Below are 18,247 nucleotides of genomic sequence, written 5' to 3' on the forward strand. Positions count from 1 at the left end.
GCTTGCATGCCAGCACAAATGTCTCTGCATGCCATCTGTGGCACGCATGCCATAGGTTCGCCATCACAGATATAGATATATGTACAACCCACTCGAGTTTAGGCTTCCAGGTAGCTTACAAATAATCGTAACTATGCAATGGCATTTCGATTGGCTGAGTTGATCCAATATTGCCACAGAGCCACAAATTAGCTAACCCATTACTGTTTAGTTAAATTTTATTGGCTGCCCAACTAAAGAACTTCCATGTTCTTTAAAGTGGTCTTTGTATTAAAAAGTGTCTTTTAATCCCCAATCCCTACATAGTATCAAAAATACCCTTGGATTTCTGGATGACTCTGAACATTATCGATCTGAGTCACTTTCGCTTTCCTGCTTAATGTCGCTGTCTCCTCCAGCACTGTTCTCCTCTTCACTTTCTTTATCCCAGTCCTTCATTGAGGCTCCCATCATGTAATCGTCTCGCAATATATTCCATGCTGGAGCGTCTTCAGATTTCGGTTTATTCTAAGAAGTTGGAGATGAAAAGTAGAGGAAAATTCAGCATACCACAACTGAAACTGTGTTAAATGAATCACTGCAGTTAAGTCAATTACACGGTTGTGAGGTGAATCTGGCTTCTCCATTGATTTTGCTTGTCCGAAGGTCACAAAAGGTGATCACATGACCCCTGGCACACTGCAACCATCATAAATATGAACCAGTTGTCAGGCATCTGAATTTAAATCAGGTGACCATGAGGATGCTGCAACAGTTGTAAGTGCGAAACATGGTCGTTAAGTCACTTTTTTCAGTGCTGTTGTAACTTCAAATGGCCACTAAATGAACCGTTGTAAGTCGAGGTCTACCTGCATACTGCATAAGCCACAAAGAAGACTGAGAAAATATCTACAGATCCCTCGCATCCTGGACATAAACTTTCCACTTCTCCCCTCAGGACGCCTCCATAGGACATTGCATGCCAAAACAACCAGATACACTGACAGTTTTTCCCCTTTGCCATCACTCTACTAAACACCTATTTCCCGCCTTATATTTACCCATGTAGTAGGGCTGTATTGCTATTACCCTTCTCATCATCTCATCTTTCCTACTGCCTTCTCCTATTGTTATCTTACGATTTATCACTTGTTGTTTGTATGTACGCTGAAATTATCCACCGATGACAAATTCCTTTTGTGTGTCCAATCGCACTTGGGCAATGAAAAATATTCCTATTCCTTTCAAGTCCATGTACAGAGTGTCTTTAACTTAGAACAGAGGCGGTATTCAGCAGGTTCTGACCAGTTCTGGAGAACCGGTAGCGGAAATTTTGAGTAGTTTGGAGAACCGGCAAACACCACCTCTGACTGGCCCTGCTCTCATCTATTCTCTGCCTCCCATTGAGTCCCAGTTGATCGGCTGGGTCTTCTTTGGTTGCCCTGCACAGGAGAACGGAGCTGGAAAGCAGGTTAGTGGGGTGGGGAGGGAATGGGGATTTTACGGCAACCTTCCTCTGCCACACCCACCAAGCCACGCCTACAGAACCGTTAGTAAAAAAAATTGAATCCTACCACTGACTTAGAGCCACCTCTTCAGTGACTGTTCAACGTTATGACACTGCTAAAAATAGTGACGGAGCACCCCTTACCTGACGGCTGTTTGATGACTTTCTCTCAGGGTTTTGTTCCATTTCCTTTCCATCCATTCCTCGGAGGACGCTGATGAAGTCTCTTTTGGAAACTGAGGAGATCAATTTCGCTCGCTTCCTCTCAGAGCTGCCCGCTTCTTTTATCTTCTCACCCACATTGGTTTGGTGCTTCCGGACAGCATTGAATAACTGAACTACCCCCCTGGAAATTAAAAGGAACCATTAGGCAGCTAGGTTTAATGACAGAAGCAATGTTTATGGCCCCTCTGTCACAGCCTCAACAAGGAACCCTAATTATAGGTAGTCTTCAATTTACAGCGGCAATTGGGGCCAGAATTGCCATTGCTAAGCAAAGCACTGAAGTGAATCACCCCAATTTTAGGTCCTTTTTTTTTTTTTTTTTGCTAGAATTGTTTAAGAAAATCCGGCTCCCCCGGCCAATTGACTGTGCTCGTCAGAAGCCAGCTGGGAAGGTCATAAATGGAGGTCATGGATCCCTGCAACTGTTGTATATTTATGCCAGTTGCCAAGTGCTGGATTTTGATCACGTAACCATGGGGATGTTGCGACGGTTCTAAGTGTGAGGGGCTAGTCACTTTTTTCACTGCTATTGTTAACTTTGAATAGTCATCAAATCAGTGACTGTCAAGGACTAACTATAGGGTTAGGATGTCAGAAATATTTTTTTCGATTACCAAGCTTATTCAATAGTCAAGGAAATCCAGCTCGGTTATTTAATATATTACAGTCTAATTCTATATAACATTTTATGTTTTTTTAATAAGACTTCCGAATACTTTTGCTGATATTTTATGAGATAGGCCCATATACAGGGGGCCCACGACTTACAACAGTTCGTTTAGTGACGGTATAAAGTTACAACAGCACTGAAAAAAGTGACATGACCATTTTTCACACTTATGACCATTGCAGCATCCCCAGGGTCACATGATCAAAATTTAGATGCTTGGCGACTGGTTCATATTTGTGACAGTTGCAGAGTCCTGGGTCATGTGATCCCTTTTTTGCGACCTTCTGACGAGCAAAGTTAATGGGGAAGCCAGATTTACTTAACAACTGTGGCAAGAAATGTCATAAAATGGAGCAAAACTCACTTAACAAATGTCTCACTTAGCAACAAAAATCTGGGGCTCAATTATGGTTGTAAGTCGAGGACTACCTGTACAAGTCACTCAAATCAGCCGAGAATTTGACTTGATCAGGAGATCACCCTGCAAAGCTTTTTGGTTTGCTTTGCTGTAGCGGTTAAGGTTCAAGGTTAGAAACCAGGAGACTGTGAGTTCTAATCCCACCATAGGGCATGAAAGCTGACCTGGTGACTTTGGGCCAATCACCAGAAGACTGAATTCTAGTCCCACCTGTAGGCCAGCAGATGACTTTGGGCCAGTCACGAGGAGCCTTTGTGTTCTAGTTCCGCCTTAGGGATGAAAGCCGGCTCAGGGACCTTGGGCCAGTCCCTGTCACAGTCCAACCTACCTCATAGGGTGGTTGCTGTGAGGAAAGTAGAAGGAAGAAGGAATACAGGTAGTCCACGACTTACAACAGTTCATTCAGTGATTGTTTGAAGTTAAAACGTTGCTGGAAAAAGTGACTTATGACAGTTTTTCACACTTACGACCTTTGCAGTATCCCCACAGTCACATGATCAAAATTCGGACCTATGGCAATCAATTCATATTTATGATGGTTGCAGTGTCCTAAGGTTATGTGATCACCTTTTGTGACCTTCTGACGAGCAAAGTCAATGGGGAAGGCCGATTCACCCAATAATTGTGTTACTAATTTAATGCCTGCAGTGATTCACTTAACCACTCTGGCAAGAAAGGTTGTAAAATGGGACAAAACTCACGCAACCAATGTCTCACTTAACATAAATCTGGGGCTCAACTATAGTCACACGCTGAAGACTGCCTGTATTAGTTATGTTCGCTGCCTTGAGTTATTTATAAAAATAATAAAGGCAAGATCTTTATTAAATCTAAATCTAAAATCTTTTCAAAGACCAAACGTTTACTTTTACCTGGTGGCAATCCTCTGAAGGTTTCTCTCAACTTCTCTGTCTTTGACAACATCCGGCTTCACTCGGCACATCAGTTCCCATTCCCGCTTTTTATTCAGCTGGGTTACAAGCACAGGGGAGAAATTAGTCATATAATAGAAAGTACTGAAGGAAGAACCAACCCTTTCTAGCTAAAGGTTATTGAAGTGAAAATGCCCTCCAAACAATAATGTGCTACAGGAGAACCATCATTATGATTATGGATACTCTCCCACACCAAAGAGCAACCTTAGGAAGACACAGAGAAGCCCTTTTTTTCCCTGCAGGAAGGATAAATCTGCTTTTCTTCAACTGAATTGAAAAGTATCCTTGAAAAGTATCCAGAAGATTTCGTTAGTTCAAAATGCGGAAGCCCACATAATTTTGTGTAACCCTAGATTTGTACACGTGTTCTCTCTCTTGCTGGAGCTGCACTGGTGGCTGATTTGCTTCTGGCTCCAATTCAAGGTGCTGGTTGATACCAGTGGTGGGGTTCAAATTTTTTTACTACCGTTCTGTGGGCGCGGCTTGGTGGGCATGCCGTAGCTTGGTGGGCGTGGCAGGGGAAGGATACTGCAAAATCCCCATTCCCTTCCCACCCCACTAACCTGCTTTCCAGCTCCATTCTCCTGTGCAGGGCAACAAAAGAAGACCCAGTCAATCAGTTGGGACTCGGGAGGCAGAGAATAAATGGGGGTGGGGCCAGCCAGAGGTGGGATTTGCTGGTTCTCTGAACTACTCAAAATTTCTGCTACCGGTTCTTCAGAACTGGTCAGAACCTGCTGAATACCACCTCTGCTTGACACCTTTAAAGTCCTACATAGCTTAAGGCCAAGTTATTTGAAGGACTGACTTTTCCCAGTTGTGTCTACCAGAAGAGGGCAGGGATTGCTATGGGTTATCTCTCTTAAGAAGTTCCATCTGATGGGGCCAAGAAGGCCATTCCGCATAGCGGCCTCCCTCCCTGTGAAGCATCATCCCTGCAGAGATAAGATTGTCCCCCATCTTGGTATTTTATTTAAAAGGCTCTGAAGATATGGTTTGGTCAAATGGCCTTGATGACCCCAGGGGGATAGGGAGCCCATCAATGGCTTAACTGTTGTTGCCGGGGGGTTCATTAGATTTCTGGCTGGGGAATTGTGGGAGCTGAGGTCCACGCATCTTAAAGCTGCCAAGTTTGAGAAAGACTGATTTACACTGTGTCCTGAATATACTGTGAGAATATAAGTCATTGAGCAACTAGTAGCTCCATTCATTATGCTGTCATTAATAAGAGAGGAAAAGCTTCAAGGCATAGACGGATAAGAATATGGTTTACTAGATATGCCTGCTTTTAACCCCGAAACAATTCTGACTTAATGCTGAGAAGATTAAAAAACAACAACTCCTTGAGTTTCTATAAAATAACCAGAAGGCTGTCCAGGATTTTAAGTTGAAGTGCCCAATTTCCATCATTAAATACCCTCCAGAAATGTAACTAAGAACTGTCCCACTGGGGAGAAGCCATGAGAAGGCTTCCTTCGAAACCATAGTGCAAAACTAAGATTAGATTCTTCTTGGACATGGCTTTGAAAACCTGAACGTTCTACAGGCCTTGTTGAACCCTGGAAAGTTGTGGGGTTTTTTTGGGGGTGCATTTATTTTCTCTGGCTGTTTATGATTTTACCTTTTATTTTTTTTGTTCTGTATTTTTAAATTTTATATTTCATGTATTACCTGCCTCTTAATGACAAAGAATCTGAAAGTGTGTATCGCACAGGACATACACTATGAAAATAATACAGATGTTTTCCCCCTCCAAGGGGCAGGGAGGTAGAAGTCATGTAATATCCTATACCTGGTGGCATGACATAGTATGTTATCAATAGTGTGTGTATGTGCACGTGTGCACGCGCACACACACATACACACACACTATTGGATAGCAACTTTTCAAAAGTGTAAGCCATCCAGACCCACCTAGAGTTGGACAACCTCTAAATTTTGTAACATAAAAACAGAATTAAAACATTCATTTTATACATTTAACAACAGATCATTTACATTTATCAATCCAATTTATATGGTTGCCCATCATCTTCATTTAACAACCCCAAAGCTCTATAGACAGCTAGTTGATGATAATTTGCCAAAATCAGGGTTTTGTGATACAGGGAATCCTCACCTTAACCACCATTCATTTAGTGACTGTTTAAAGTTGCAGTGGCACTGAAAAAAAGTGGCTTACAATGACCATCGCAGCATCCAAATGGTCACGTGATCAAAATTCGTGCAGTTGGCAAGCAGCATTTATCTACTGCTGACTGCACCATCTCAGGTCATGAGATCATCATTTGAGATCTTCCCAGCCAGCTTCTGACAAGCAAAACCAATGGGAGAATGTGTATTTGCTTAATGACCACGTGATTAACACGTTCTCTGATTCCCTTAACAACGATGGCAAAAAAGGAAAACCAGGGGAAGTCATTTAACAACCACCTTGCTTAGCAGTGGAAATTTTTATTCCAAATGTGACCATACATTAAGCATAACTTGTATCTCAGCTACTGTACATTTCTTGAATAGTAGCGGTAATATTCAACTGCTTCCTTACCTTCTTCCTCTGCTCCAATCTCTCTTGTTTTTCTTTTTTTCGTTCTATATCCCGCTCCTTGTTTTTCAACAGGATAGTGGGCTTATCACTAGAAATCTTTTTGTTAAGCACTTTGGCCATGGCTTCGGCCCATCCAGCGTTTCCTGTTTCTTTGGATTTCTCTGCATCATTAACTTTGGTATCTGGAGTCTTAGGTGTATCATCAACTTCGTCATCCTGCTCTTCTTCATCACTTGAAAAGCTGTCTTCTGGAACTCCTGAACTCCATTCAGATCCTAAAAGAAACAAAATATCCTTGTTACTTGCATCGTATCCATAACCAAAACACTGTATCTAAATTTCAGTAAATTAATTAAATTCAAATATACCCACCACTTTTTAAAAACTAATAGCTCACAAGAACAAGAGGAGCTTGTATCGTTTCAAGGAAACAATGAGAACGTGTGTTCTGTACAACTAAGATTATTTCTGGCAGGACCAAGATGGAATAGCGCAATCCATCTACATCTGCTTGATCTCACAGAGGGTTTTGATACTATTGATCATTATATCTTTTTGAACTGTGTCTAAGGATAAGGAGCATAGAGCACTGTTTTGTAAGCTGGCAAAGAAGTGAGAGAAGGATGTATACTCTCTCCTTAATTATTCAAGTCTGAATATACAGCATATTAAAGGAAGTTGGATTGAAAGAAGATTTGGTTTTAAAACTGAAGGCAGAAACATCAACAATCTGTATTATGCTAATGTAGCTACTTGATAGTCAAAAAATGGAAATCTTTTCTCCTAAAATCAAAGATAAAGACAACCAATCTAATGACAAAGGTACAACAATCAGGATTGACAGTGAAGAAGTATATATCTCCTGCTTTTAGGATTACCCATTAACAGTAAAGAAAAAGCAATCAACCAATATGCAATGGACTAACACTTGTTAGGAGCAGCTGCGACGGCCTTGTAAAAATATTCATGCTGCGATATCTACAAAAATCACAACCGCGCAAGCAACACTATGACACTATGAAAGTGAATGTCAGATCCCAAAGAAGCAGGATAGAGCAGAGGATGACCAGCAGCCAGGAAGATGGACTGAGTTACAGTGGCTATAAGTAAACAGTTAGAGCACCAGAAGGATCAAGTTGAAAACAGATCCTCCAGAGGAAATTTATTTATGTGATCACCAAAGCAACCACATCAGCATAATCAACCTCTCAATTTCACTACCTTATGAGGAAATGTCATCAGTGTAAGGTTTAGAGGGGCGACAAGGCTGCCTTTTTGTGAAGCAATTAATACCATGAGGTCCTTTGATGCTCTGTGAGCTTGGTTGTTTTCTTGCAGACATTTCATTGCTAGGTAACATAGCTAGTATTGATTTATTTTTTATTTTATTTGCTTTGTCAATTGCTTACAAGATAATAGGTATAAGTAAAAACATAGTTATGAATACATGGATACATATAAGAAAAAAAAAAAGAAATAATAGGACAGGGATGGTGTGCTTATGCACGCCCCCTAGAGACCTCTTAGGAAAGGAGTGAGGTCAATAGTAGACAGTCCAAAGTTAAGTTTTTGGGGCTTGGGGAAGAGTCAGGTAGTGTTCCAGACATTGACCACTAGTTAAAAATACAGTATTTCCTACAATCAAGTTTGGTGCGATTAACCTTGAGTTGAGGCTGTAATTTATACCAATTAGCCAACAAAGTACTGAATGAACACTTATGCAAATGTGGTACTTATTTTTTTCTTTTTAGTAATTTACAAACATTTCTAAAATTCTGTTTCACTTTATCATTATGGAGCACTGAGTGTAGATTAATGGGAAAGGATGAATCTAGATAATTTTGAATCAGGCAACATATAAATTTGACAAAAGTGAAGGAAATCTAGTACTTTCTGAATGCATTGTACGTATATGTTCCTATAAGAGAAAAATCCCAGAGATAATGTTCTAATTACTTTGTTCTTAGGATCATTTGTTACTCTAACATTACACTAACTAGATATATAATTGCTGTTGGGTAGAAGCACCACTCAGGAAGAGGTATCACAATTCATTATAACTAATCTCTATAATCTCTCTTGCTTTTGTTACATGGAAACTGTCACAGAATTGGGAATTGAAATTGAAGAATAGATGGGATGGGACAGAAATGAAATGTGAATCGTTGTCTGAAAATATAAATATTGCAATTTATGTATTTCCACAGACAGTGACCCGGACATCGGCATGAAGGGGTGAATTTGTGTCATGATGTCATTATGCACATTATACCATTTTGCAATCTTGGCTTGCTGAGGATATTTATGAAACAGAGGATGTTGTGCTGTGTTTAGACCAGGGAGTGTTCTTCTGCCATGGCAACTTTAAGACTTGGCAGACTTCAACACACCCAGCCTGTATTTAGGAAATATTTTTGGAAAACTTTTATTTTCAAAAATATTTGTTCATATCTGCTTCCATCTTCATTAACATTACAGATGTCATTATACCTTTCATCTCTTCTATTTTTTTGAAATTCTTTATTAAATTCCTGATATTTTTGCCTTTCTTGATTTTTGTATCCCACCCCCCCTTAGCCGTTTCCACTATTCATTTTATGTGCGTTTCCAGTGCTTTGTTCTGTTTCTTCATTTTTAGTGTCTTTTCACATTCATCCTTAACAACCTTTCTGGTTCTATTTACACTTCTTCTGTCCATATTAATGAGACTCCAGAAGGATTTACTTCAAAAGAAATTTTTGATCCTTTACTTAAAATGGTGAGGTATAGTAGCAAAACCATACTATGCAATAGGTTGTTCTTCTGTTTTAGTTTGATTTGGAACTTGCACATAAGCAATTTTGTGATCCGTTCTGATCAATCCTTGACGTATCCTGCTATAACTGACTTTTCCTCCTCCTTGTACCTTTAATATAGTCAACTTGATTTATGTATATTCTATCTAATGATATCCTGTACTATAGGTGACATTTTGGTTGTTCAAAGACTGTATCAGTAATGAATAAATCCTTGAATTGGCAGGAATTAATAAGTCATTCTGCTTCCTTTCTGTTTCTTAAGCGATCATGGTTTCCTCCTAGTATTTCTCACTTTGACATTCTAGCCACAACCCATAAAGCAGCATATCTTGCTTGCAGGTTCTGTTAATTTCAAAGTGAACTCAGCACATCCCACACTCTCCCTCAACTCATCAACCACTTCTCTTTCTGTATCTCTAGCTAGAACATAAACTTGATTAAGTGTTTGAGAGTTCAGTTAATATTACTTAGTAACTGACTGCATTGCATTTCAAGTCTGTTCTTGCTTCTTTGTTTATGTCCTAAATATTTGTTTTTATGTCCTAGATTCTGACTGATAGTGTCAATTCCAAGTCACTTCAGTACTAAGTGCACATATATCAATCTATAACAAATTCATGTCATTTTCACTATTTGAAGATTTTTCCATGCTCATGTTTCTGAAATTCTGTTTTGGTCTGTAATTCTGCCTTTAGCAGCTTTCAATTTTCTTTCCCTGCACAACAACATAAGGAAACTAGGCACCTAGACATCCATTAATCTACTGACATCATGGACACCATTATTACCCTGAATGATCTTTACCTGTTTCTCAGTAGCATGTTGAGTGCTATCAGACCTGGGGAGCCTATCACGTGGCACTATCATCAATCACTCTATTTTTTTATCCATGTGGCTTTCTTGGTAAAACACAAGACTGGTTCACCTATTGCCTTTTGTGCAATATGAATTGATACCTCTGCTATTGTCACTGAAGTGACTCTACCTCTAGCATCTTTCTATGCTATGTTGCCTAATATATCTTGGGTCACCCTGCCAGGTATATACTCTTGGCATAGACTCAAGGCATTTTGCTCCCATCTCTTCCAGGAACTTCATCTCCCTAACTTCTAATGAAACAGCAGAGCTGGAGATTGGTAATGGGAAAATTTTCCTCTGAGGATATGCTTAATTAATCAAAGTTCCTTTACTCTCTATCAGACCTCACTGAAGCTAAGCAGTCTTGCTTAGCAAAGGCCATTCTCTGCAAAACCTCACCTCCTATCCAGACACTTCCTTTGCAAGTAACCATTTTCTTCCACTTTGTTATTGCAAGCTCTCTGTAAGGTTCCTGAGGTTTGTCTCTCATTCAGTCAGTATCCGCACCAGGTCAGGAGGCTGCATCTGGTCTTTCACTAGAGCTTACCTTCATTGGCTTATTCCTTGGCTTGCTTTGTGGAAATTGTAGCATTCAGCTTGTTTGCTTATTCAACTTCTCAAAGACAAATTTGTTCAGGCAGTCGGAATCATACTGTTCTATTCTAGTAAGCCACATCTTTCAAATAATCCTGAATATAAGTAAATGCAATTTTAATTATTTCCTTGGAAAGTGTTGGAATCTGTCCCGCCCCCACTCACTTATTATTCCAGCTCGGAATGTTGGTCAAAAATGTAGAAGATACAACAGAATGATTATGTACATGTATTGGGTATATTTTGCATAACTCTCTTCATCTTTAAGGTTCTGTGTCAGTTAGTGTAGATGTGTCTACAGGACTTGATTTAATTAAGGAAGCTAGCAGACCAGCAACAATGAAGGTCCCACATTGTTTGTTGGAGGACAGAATAATGCTTACTTTTCTTAATGGGCAGGACCTAATACACTAGTCTCCATGTCTCTACTTAGTAATCTTCTTTGACACAATAGAGTTTTTGAAGACCAGAATCTCATTCAGGCATTATTTAAGCTGCCACCCATTGATATCTCTGAAATGACATCTTTCTTTTTGCAGATGTTGCACATCATTTGAGCAATATCAATGTAAAGCTTAAGTGGCTTTTCAACTCTAAGAATATTTGCACGCATGATTAGGGGAACTTGGGAAATGCTTAAAGGGTGATGGGGCTGATCCTCTTAGAAACAGAATTGTTATCAATTGTGGTATGAAGGTGCCTCCAGAAGAGAAGGTATGATTTTTTTGCAACCAAAGAGATAAATTGTTTTCTCCCTTGCTTTCTCCTCACATATTAAAAAAAGCAAAGCAGGGTTTTTATAACTTATAAATGCCTGATATTAATATTTGTGGAACTCAATGATGCACTACAGCTGGTGACAGAGAGGGATGTTAATGGGCTGTGAATTCCCTTTGGTAATCTTCACATATTACTTTTATTAGACCAAAATTAGATTCATTGGTACTATAATCAGGAGTCTCCAACCTTGGCAACTTTAAGACTTGTGGACTTCAACTCCCAGAATGGGAGCTTTGCTGACTGAGGAATTCTGGGGTTAGGAAGTCTGAAGAAAGTCTTAAAAGTTACCAAGGACACAATCAGTAAAGAAAGCCTGACTCAGATAACAATTGAAGAAGTGGAAGGTAGCCATGCTTTGTATATTATAAAAACATTCTTAGGCAAAAGCATCCTGATGGTGCCCTGGGAAAGATTTTATAAGCCAGAATTTATTAAAAATAGAAGGTATAGTATTTGATATCCCAGGAATTAATGAACACCAGCATCTATTGTGTGCAAAATTACTGATTTCTATTCTTACTAGCAAATATCTTTTCAACTATGGAAATACATTAATATTTTCCACTTACAAGGTTTGTTTTTGAAGACACTTTATTTTCCTTGCATCTTTTATGATTCTTAAGACATGCACATAGGAAAGAAACAAATGTTCTTGCTATTATCAACATTTGTCCTTATGAAACTCTATGATGAAACTTGTCCTTACTATTTTATTTGTTGGGGATTACTTGCTTTTTCCTGAGATTCATCTGTGCACCACCTAGAATGATAAGGATGGGGCAATATATATGTTTGCTAATAAATAAATAAAAATTGGCCAATCCTTTCAAAACTTCAAACCCAGAAATCTTTCCAATTCATTATTCATAGTCTCTAAACTCCATGCTACTTATTAAATCTATGATTTTTTTTTTTTAAAGCATGCAACTGAAAAACAATCATTTGCTGTTTTTAAAATAATTTAGCAAATTGCCTTTTTATGCATGCTGTGATTCCTTTATTATGAAATATCCCCTGTTTGCCTCAACCCTTTGTAATATCTCTTACAGGAGAATGACATTGTGAAAGAGGAACAGAAAGCAGTCTGTCTACATCTATCTAGCTATGACAGCCTGCATCATTTAGATAATTAATCATTATCTCTTGGAAGTACAACAGAAACTGAGAGGAATAGGCTAAATATTTATAAACCAGTAAATCAGCCTTCTATTTGCCTTGTGGCATTCTTATAGTAATTATTTTAGGATAAGTATAGGAAAGTGATTTGCAAACACTACAACAGAACTTTGTTTTCCTTAGTTAAAATTATCCAAATCAAGAGAATGAATATTTCATAGTCTAGGGTAAAAAGGATGGTCAACTTATAGTCCATAGACCACATACAACCCAACCCAGGGGGTGGGCTTCAAAATTTTAGCAATGAGTTCTCTGCCTGGTGGTGTGGCCATGGTAGGTGTGGCCTAGTCAGCCTCCTGCACACCACTGCTTTGGGGAGAGCATTTTGCCCTCCCGGGCTCTGGGAAGTTCTCTGGAAGCCGAAAATGGTCCTGTTTCACAGTAGCCTTTCTGAATTTCAGGAGAGAAATTTGTTTTCCACCCTCTCCAAGTCTCTGCATGTGCCCTGCACTTACCTGCATTCAAACTAGGCCATGTGGGGACTACTGGGAAGGTAATCCCGCTGCAAATGTAAATGGAATGGGAAATATTTTCTGCTTCTCTAAAACACCATGAAATGATTGAAGTTAGAATACCAAAAAAAAAAACCCCTACTTTCACCAAGACAGATGAAAAAATAGGTAATAGATAAAGAAAACTTCAATTAACCTTTGGAAGTCATTACGATAACACAGAGGGGATGGCCATTAACTTGGATGGCTTTAAAGAGGATTGCATAAGTATATGAAGGACAGGTATATCAGGCCTATTAGTATTCAAGCATTAGTGGTATATCTGATTTATGCAGTGTCTACAAAAGCCAGAAGGGGAACAAGGCATAAGAAGGGTTTTGTCTCCTCTTTTGCTTGTGAACATCCTGGAAAAAGATGGCCTTAGCCTACAGTTTAATAGAGTTATTCTTATTGTCTTATTTCCTTGGAGCCTGGATATGCTGCCAGGCAGCATTTAGAATAGACTTATATTCACCTTGGTAACATCAACTATATTAAGCAATGGTGTTTGAGATTTCTTGGGGAAGATGACAAAGAGTTGACTCTTGCCAAAAAGGAGTTAACGTTAGTTGATAATTGGAAGTTCTTGATATTAAGCATCATAAGCATTTTGGGAGGAAAACATTCAAAATTCTTAATGCAGTCCAGTTTTAAAGAATTAATCAATATAGTAGATCTGTGTTCTGCTCATGTAGCATCTGTAATTTCTAGGATTCTATGAATCAGCCATGATTATGTTCAAGGAGTCTTAGTACACTAAATCAATTTAATCTGAATTGAATTCGTAACTGAATTCAAAAATGGAGGCAATTGGATGAGACTCAAAACTGTTATTTTGGAGTCTGATTTAAAAGTTTCATTCAGTCTGGTAAAAAAAGTGCTCGTAGGCAAACACTGAATAAGTATTCACTCAACAGAAGAAATAATAATAAATGATAAATGATGAAAACATTTGGTTTGAAGGCTAGTTGTTCAAAATTGCCTTTGAATTTTAGCTATGAAACTCCAATAATTAAAAAACGAACTGATGTTAAAAAGTACAGTTTGGTAAAATTTTGGGTCACCCACCATTGCAATTCACACAGTTGTGAACAACGTGGAAAATGGACGGCTATTTGGTTTGATAATTGGTCTTTATTTCTCAGGTTTATTTCCTCCTCTTTAATTTTCTTATATACAAACACTAACATAATAGATAAGATATCATTTCAGATTATACAATTTATTTAAAATGTAAAGTGTATTTTTGTATTGCCAGTTGCTTTTTTTTCATTAAAATGGTTTCTGAGCATTGTTTTCTTTTTCTTTTTATAATATGGGGTTTTTATCTTTCTAAATACTCCAAGTGTTGCTGAATAACCTAATGATATTTAATTAGAAATTAGATACTTGTGTTCCTAAATTGCTCGGAACTTTTTTTTAATTTAGAGGCATGGTTTGTAACTTTTAATCTCCAACATTCATTGGTGTAATAAACACTATGAAAATTTTCTCTTGATTTTGTCGTCAATATTTTTCCCTCCTCCCAATCATTTTCTGTGCTTTTCATGCTCTTTTCACTTTTCAGTTCCATAAACCAGTTTCCATTTCCTGCTTCATTCTGTTTTAATTATTCCACATAGAAGTGATTGCCCTTTGAAGATTCATAACCATACCTTTACCATCAGACAGTCACTCATTCTCCCTTTGATTGTCCATTTTCAATTTCCAAAACAATTATCGGTTGACTTTTTCAGTAACAAAACAGAGTAATATGCTGTACCCAAAATGTCTTGTTTCATTTCCTAGAAAGCGTGGTTTGTTAGAAGAAAATACTGTGGTCAAATCTAGCCAGGTTGTCCATAGAACACAAGGGCAAGTTGCTTGGAAATGAGGCAACGTTTATTTGAGCATACAGCAGTAAAGGCTTGCAATGGAAGTTCAGATTGTCAAATGATTACCTTTAGGCTGTTGGTTTACCTGTATACCCTTTGGGAAGTTAGCACCCCTTTCCTAGAAAAGTAGTATTCTAGGAAATATTAAAAAAGCAAGATATTATACCTTCTTGGATGAAAAGGAGAATAGATCCAGAAAAGACAAAAGACATCTACAACACAAAAAGAACTTCAGCTCTTGGATGATGGGATGAGACATGGCCCTCAGGACATGATAGGATTAGCCCTCTGCCATCTCACCATGGCACCTGGGAAGATTACATCACCCAGCAACATTCAACCAGGCTTGGGACTCAAGAAGAGACAACCTGCAATGTTATCCCTGCATGGCCCCATGGGAGTCTGACAACCAATCAGGATACATTTCTTGCCACAGGAACAGGAAGCAAGTTCAAAGCTCAACAAGTTATAAATCTTGCTCCCTCTCCCTTATGTACTTTTTGCTTGGGGCCTCAAATCATGTGGTCTACTGTCCAGCAGTAAACCATCTTTCCAGCATTCCACCGTGTTTCTAGTGTCTTCCACTTGGAACTGAACCCAGATGGACATTTCTTCCAACAATTTCCTTTGTTTGCAACGCTATGCAGCACCGTTTATTTTATCTTGTACCTTTGCTTTGTTCCCCCAGGAACAGAGCATACCCACTAGAAATTATAATTAGCTGGAGGACGAAGGGTGCTGGTGATTAGACACCTTGCTGAGCTTGTGGGTTTTCTCCCTCCGTTCGTTTTACCATCAACTGACTTCCTGTTCAATGAACATTGAGCTGGAAATGTCAGAGGAAGGATCTTTCCTTTATTAATAGGTGTATTACCAGGTATCTTGAAGGAATGTTTACTTGAATGGCTATCATCTTTGTAGTAGCAAGGATATCCATTTCTTGACATATTGATTGTGTTGCTGAGTTTGTCAATATGACAAAAAAAGCTTAAGTTGTTCTTTGTTTTGTGACCTTGAATTTACTGAACAAGGCATGGCCAATGCTGGCGGGTGATGTGCTTGGCAAGGTGACATAGAGCATGCCATGAGTGATATGGAAGTCCACTTTCCTTCCTAGTTTGATATGTGTAGGACTTATTTATTTGTTTGTTTGTTTGTTTATCAAATTTATTTGCTGTTTATCCTTGCAGTTCAGAAATGCAAGTTATATTGTTAGAAACATTGATAATTCATGATATAGTTAATGCTTAAGATGGAAGTGTGCTTTCCATTCCAACTCTATTAGTTTAACTTAGTGGGGTACGGATAGAATACAAATTGGATTCTGCCAAGAGTAGCAAAGCCATTTTTGAGGAAAGAAGGCAGGCAATCTTCTCTTCTCCTGGAAACCTTTCTGTTCCTACAACACTGTTGCAGAGCAGCTTCTCAGAGGCATAAATGAAAAGAAATTACAAGAAAAATACCTTTTAGTAAGAAATCATATTGTCCTCATCATTCAATATATAACAATACAGAATGTATTGTTATTCAATATATATATTCAAACTATTCAGTAATATCTGGCAATGGGAAACATGTACCAATTGAGATACTAATACCACTCTATAAAGCCTCAGAAGTAAGACCACACCTAGAATGCAACATCCAGTTTTAGGCACCACACTATAAAAAAATGTTGAGACTCTAGAAAGGTGCAGGCACACTTCCAGGTTATGTAGAAGCAAATAGAGCGGCAGGAATCCGCTTCTCTGCGGGTCCCTGCTGCTAGCAGCAAATCAGGTACCCGATCCAACTGGATTTGCAGGGGACAGCCATTTACCCTGGAAGGGGCAGGAGCTGAGAGAGATCCGAGCAGGGTCTGGGACATCGCACCCCCTCCCCAGCCGGCTAGACTCCTTTTTCCTGAGACGGATGAGCGGCTGTCTCGGCAGCCATGAAGGATTCTTCAACAGGACAAGTTTACTTGGGAAGACTTAGAAGAAGTTTTCTTGGCTAAACCAGGACATGATGTTGCTTTTAAAACACCTGGGAACCTGACTTTAGTTGATACATTTGTTTCCAAAAGGATTTGTAACATCGGCGAAGTGCTGAAGGAGAAGCTCACTCCCCCTCCCCTACGGAGAAAGCAAGGAGCACAGAAAAACTTGCTCTCTAAAGGTAAAAATAAGCTCTTTGTTATAAGTAGGAAGGGGAGGACTAAAAAAAAAGTAAAATTTTTTTCTAAACTTTGCTGGAGGAGACGCCTTGAAGATTACAAGACCAGTAATTAATGGAAATACGGCTTTAAATATATCTAGGATTTTGCCTCTGGAGAAAAACTGTAAAGAGAAGAAGAGGGAAAAAGTTTTGCTTGTTTTGGATTGTTTGATAACTCTCTGACATTTGGAAATTACTTCAAGATTGAAAGCATCTGGGTTATTATTTTGTTGTTTTTAAAAAAAAAAACTTATAATAGTACTACAGTTGATGAACTAAGAAAATGGAATATGAAAATTAAAAAGAAGAAGACAACAAAGTGGCAAGGATTCTTTGGAGCTGCCTTCACTTTTTAAAGTATTCGTGGGATTTCTACGTACCAGCAAACACTGGAGGAGAAGGAGAAGAAGAAGAAGAAAAGGAAGAAGCCATCTTTAATGGACTAAAGTTTGATTAAGAAAGAAAATGGGAAGGAAGGAAGGGAAAAGAGGAGAATTTAAGATTTAATAAAACAACCAAGAAAAGAAAATAGGATGAAAGAAGGTACAATGTTAGAAAGCAATTGAAGAGAATTACAGCAGAGAGGGAAACTTAAAGGGGGAGAGGAGGGAGGACAAAAAAGACCAGATTGGAGAAGAAAGGGAGGGAAAAAGAAAAAAAGCCACGGAGAAGCTAGGACAAGATTTTTTTAAAAAAGTTTTTTTCTTTAGAGATGAAGGATGATAGATAAAACATAATTAAAGAAGATTCTGCAAGAGTGCATAAGATAGTATTGTAGTATTTGTATTTGGAACAGTTTATTGGAATATTTAATGAAATATTAATGTTTAATAATGATGGATGTTGATATTTGATTAAATATTAGGAGATCTGATAAGTGATTAATGCTTAGTTAAAGTTTAATTTGTTAGTGTTTAATATTATTATAACTTTAGTATTTTATTTTTCTATTCTAAAACAATGTACTTATTAGAACTAGAATTAGAATAGAAATTATACATTAATTATACTATAAGTTTATTATTCTTTCATTTTTGAATTTAATATGTAGAGGTGCTAAGCAGAATCAGAATGGAAATTATGTATTATTTTAAGTTTTATTTTAGGAGAAGGTGTCATACTTCAAAAAGCGATTACAGGAAATTTTTTGGTTAAAGGGAAGAGATACATAGATGTTTACTAAGAACGGACCAAAAGA

At 38.3% G+C, this 18,247-nt stretch overlaps 1 protein-coding gene across 1 annotated transcript; it reads right to left on the reverse strand.

Annotated features, from left to right (window-relative positions):
• Nucleotides 1-206: 206 nt before the first annotated feature.
• RRP15 (ribosomal RNA processing 15 homolog) lies at nt 207-6,552 on the reverse strand. The gene is made up of 4 exons (XM_087925428.1): nt 6,283-6,552; nt 3,672-3,769; nt 1,631-1,832; nt 207-507 (listed from the first exon to the last, which is right to left on the reverse strand). Exons 1-4 carry the CDS (start codon nt 6,400-6,402, stop codon nt 346-348), a joined length of 582 nt encoding a protein of 193 aa, XP_087781554.1. The 5' UTR covers nt 6,403-6,552; the 3' UTR covers nt 207-345.
• Between the last annotated feature and the right edge of the window lie 11,695 nt (nt 6,553-18,247).

The sequence above is a fragment of the Pseudonaja textilis genome, chromosome 1 (assembly GCF_049901715.1).
Source record: "Pseudonaja textilis isolate UNSWEBS1 chromosome 1, rPseTex1.2, whole genome shotgun sequence".
In the NCBI taxonomy this organism is placed as follows: Eukaryota; Metazoa; Chordata; class Lepidosauria; order Squamata; family Elapidae; genus Pseudonaja; species Pseudonaja textilis.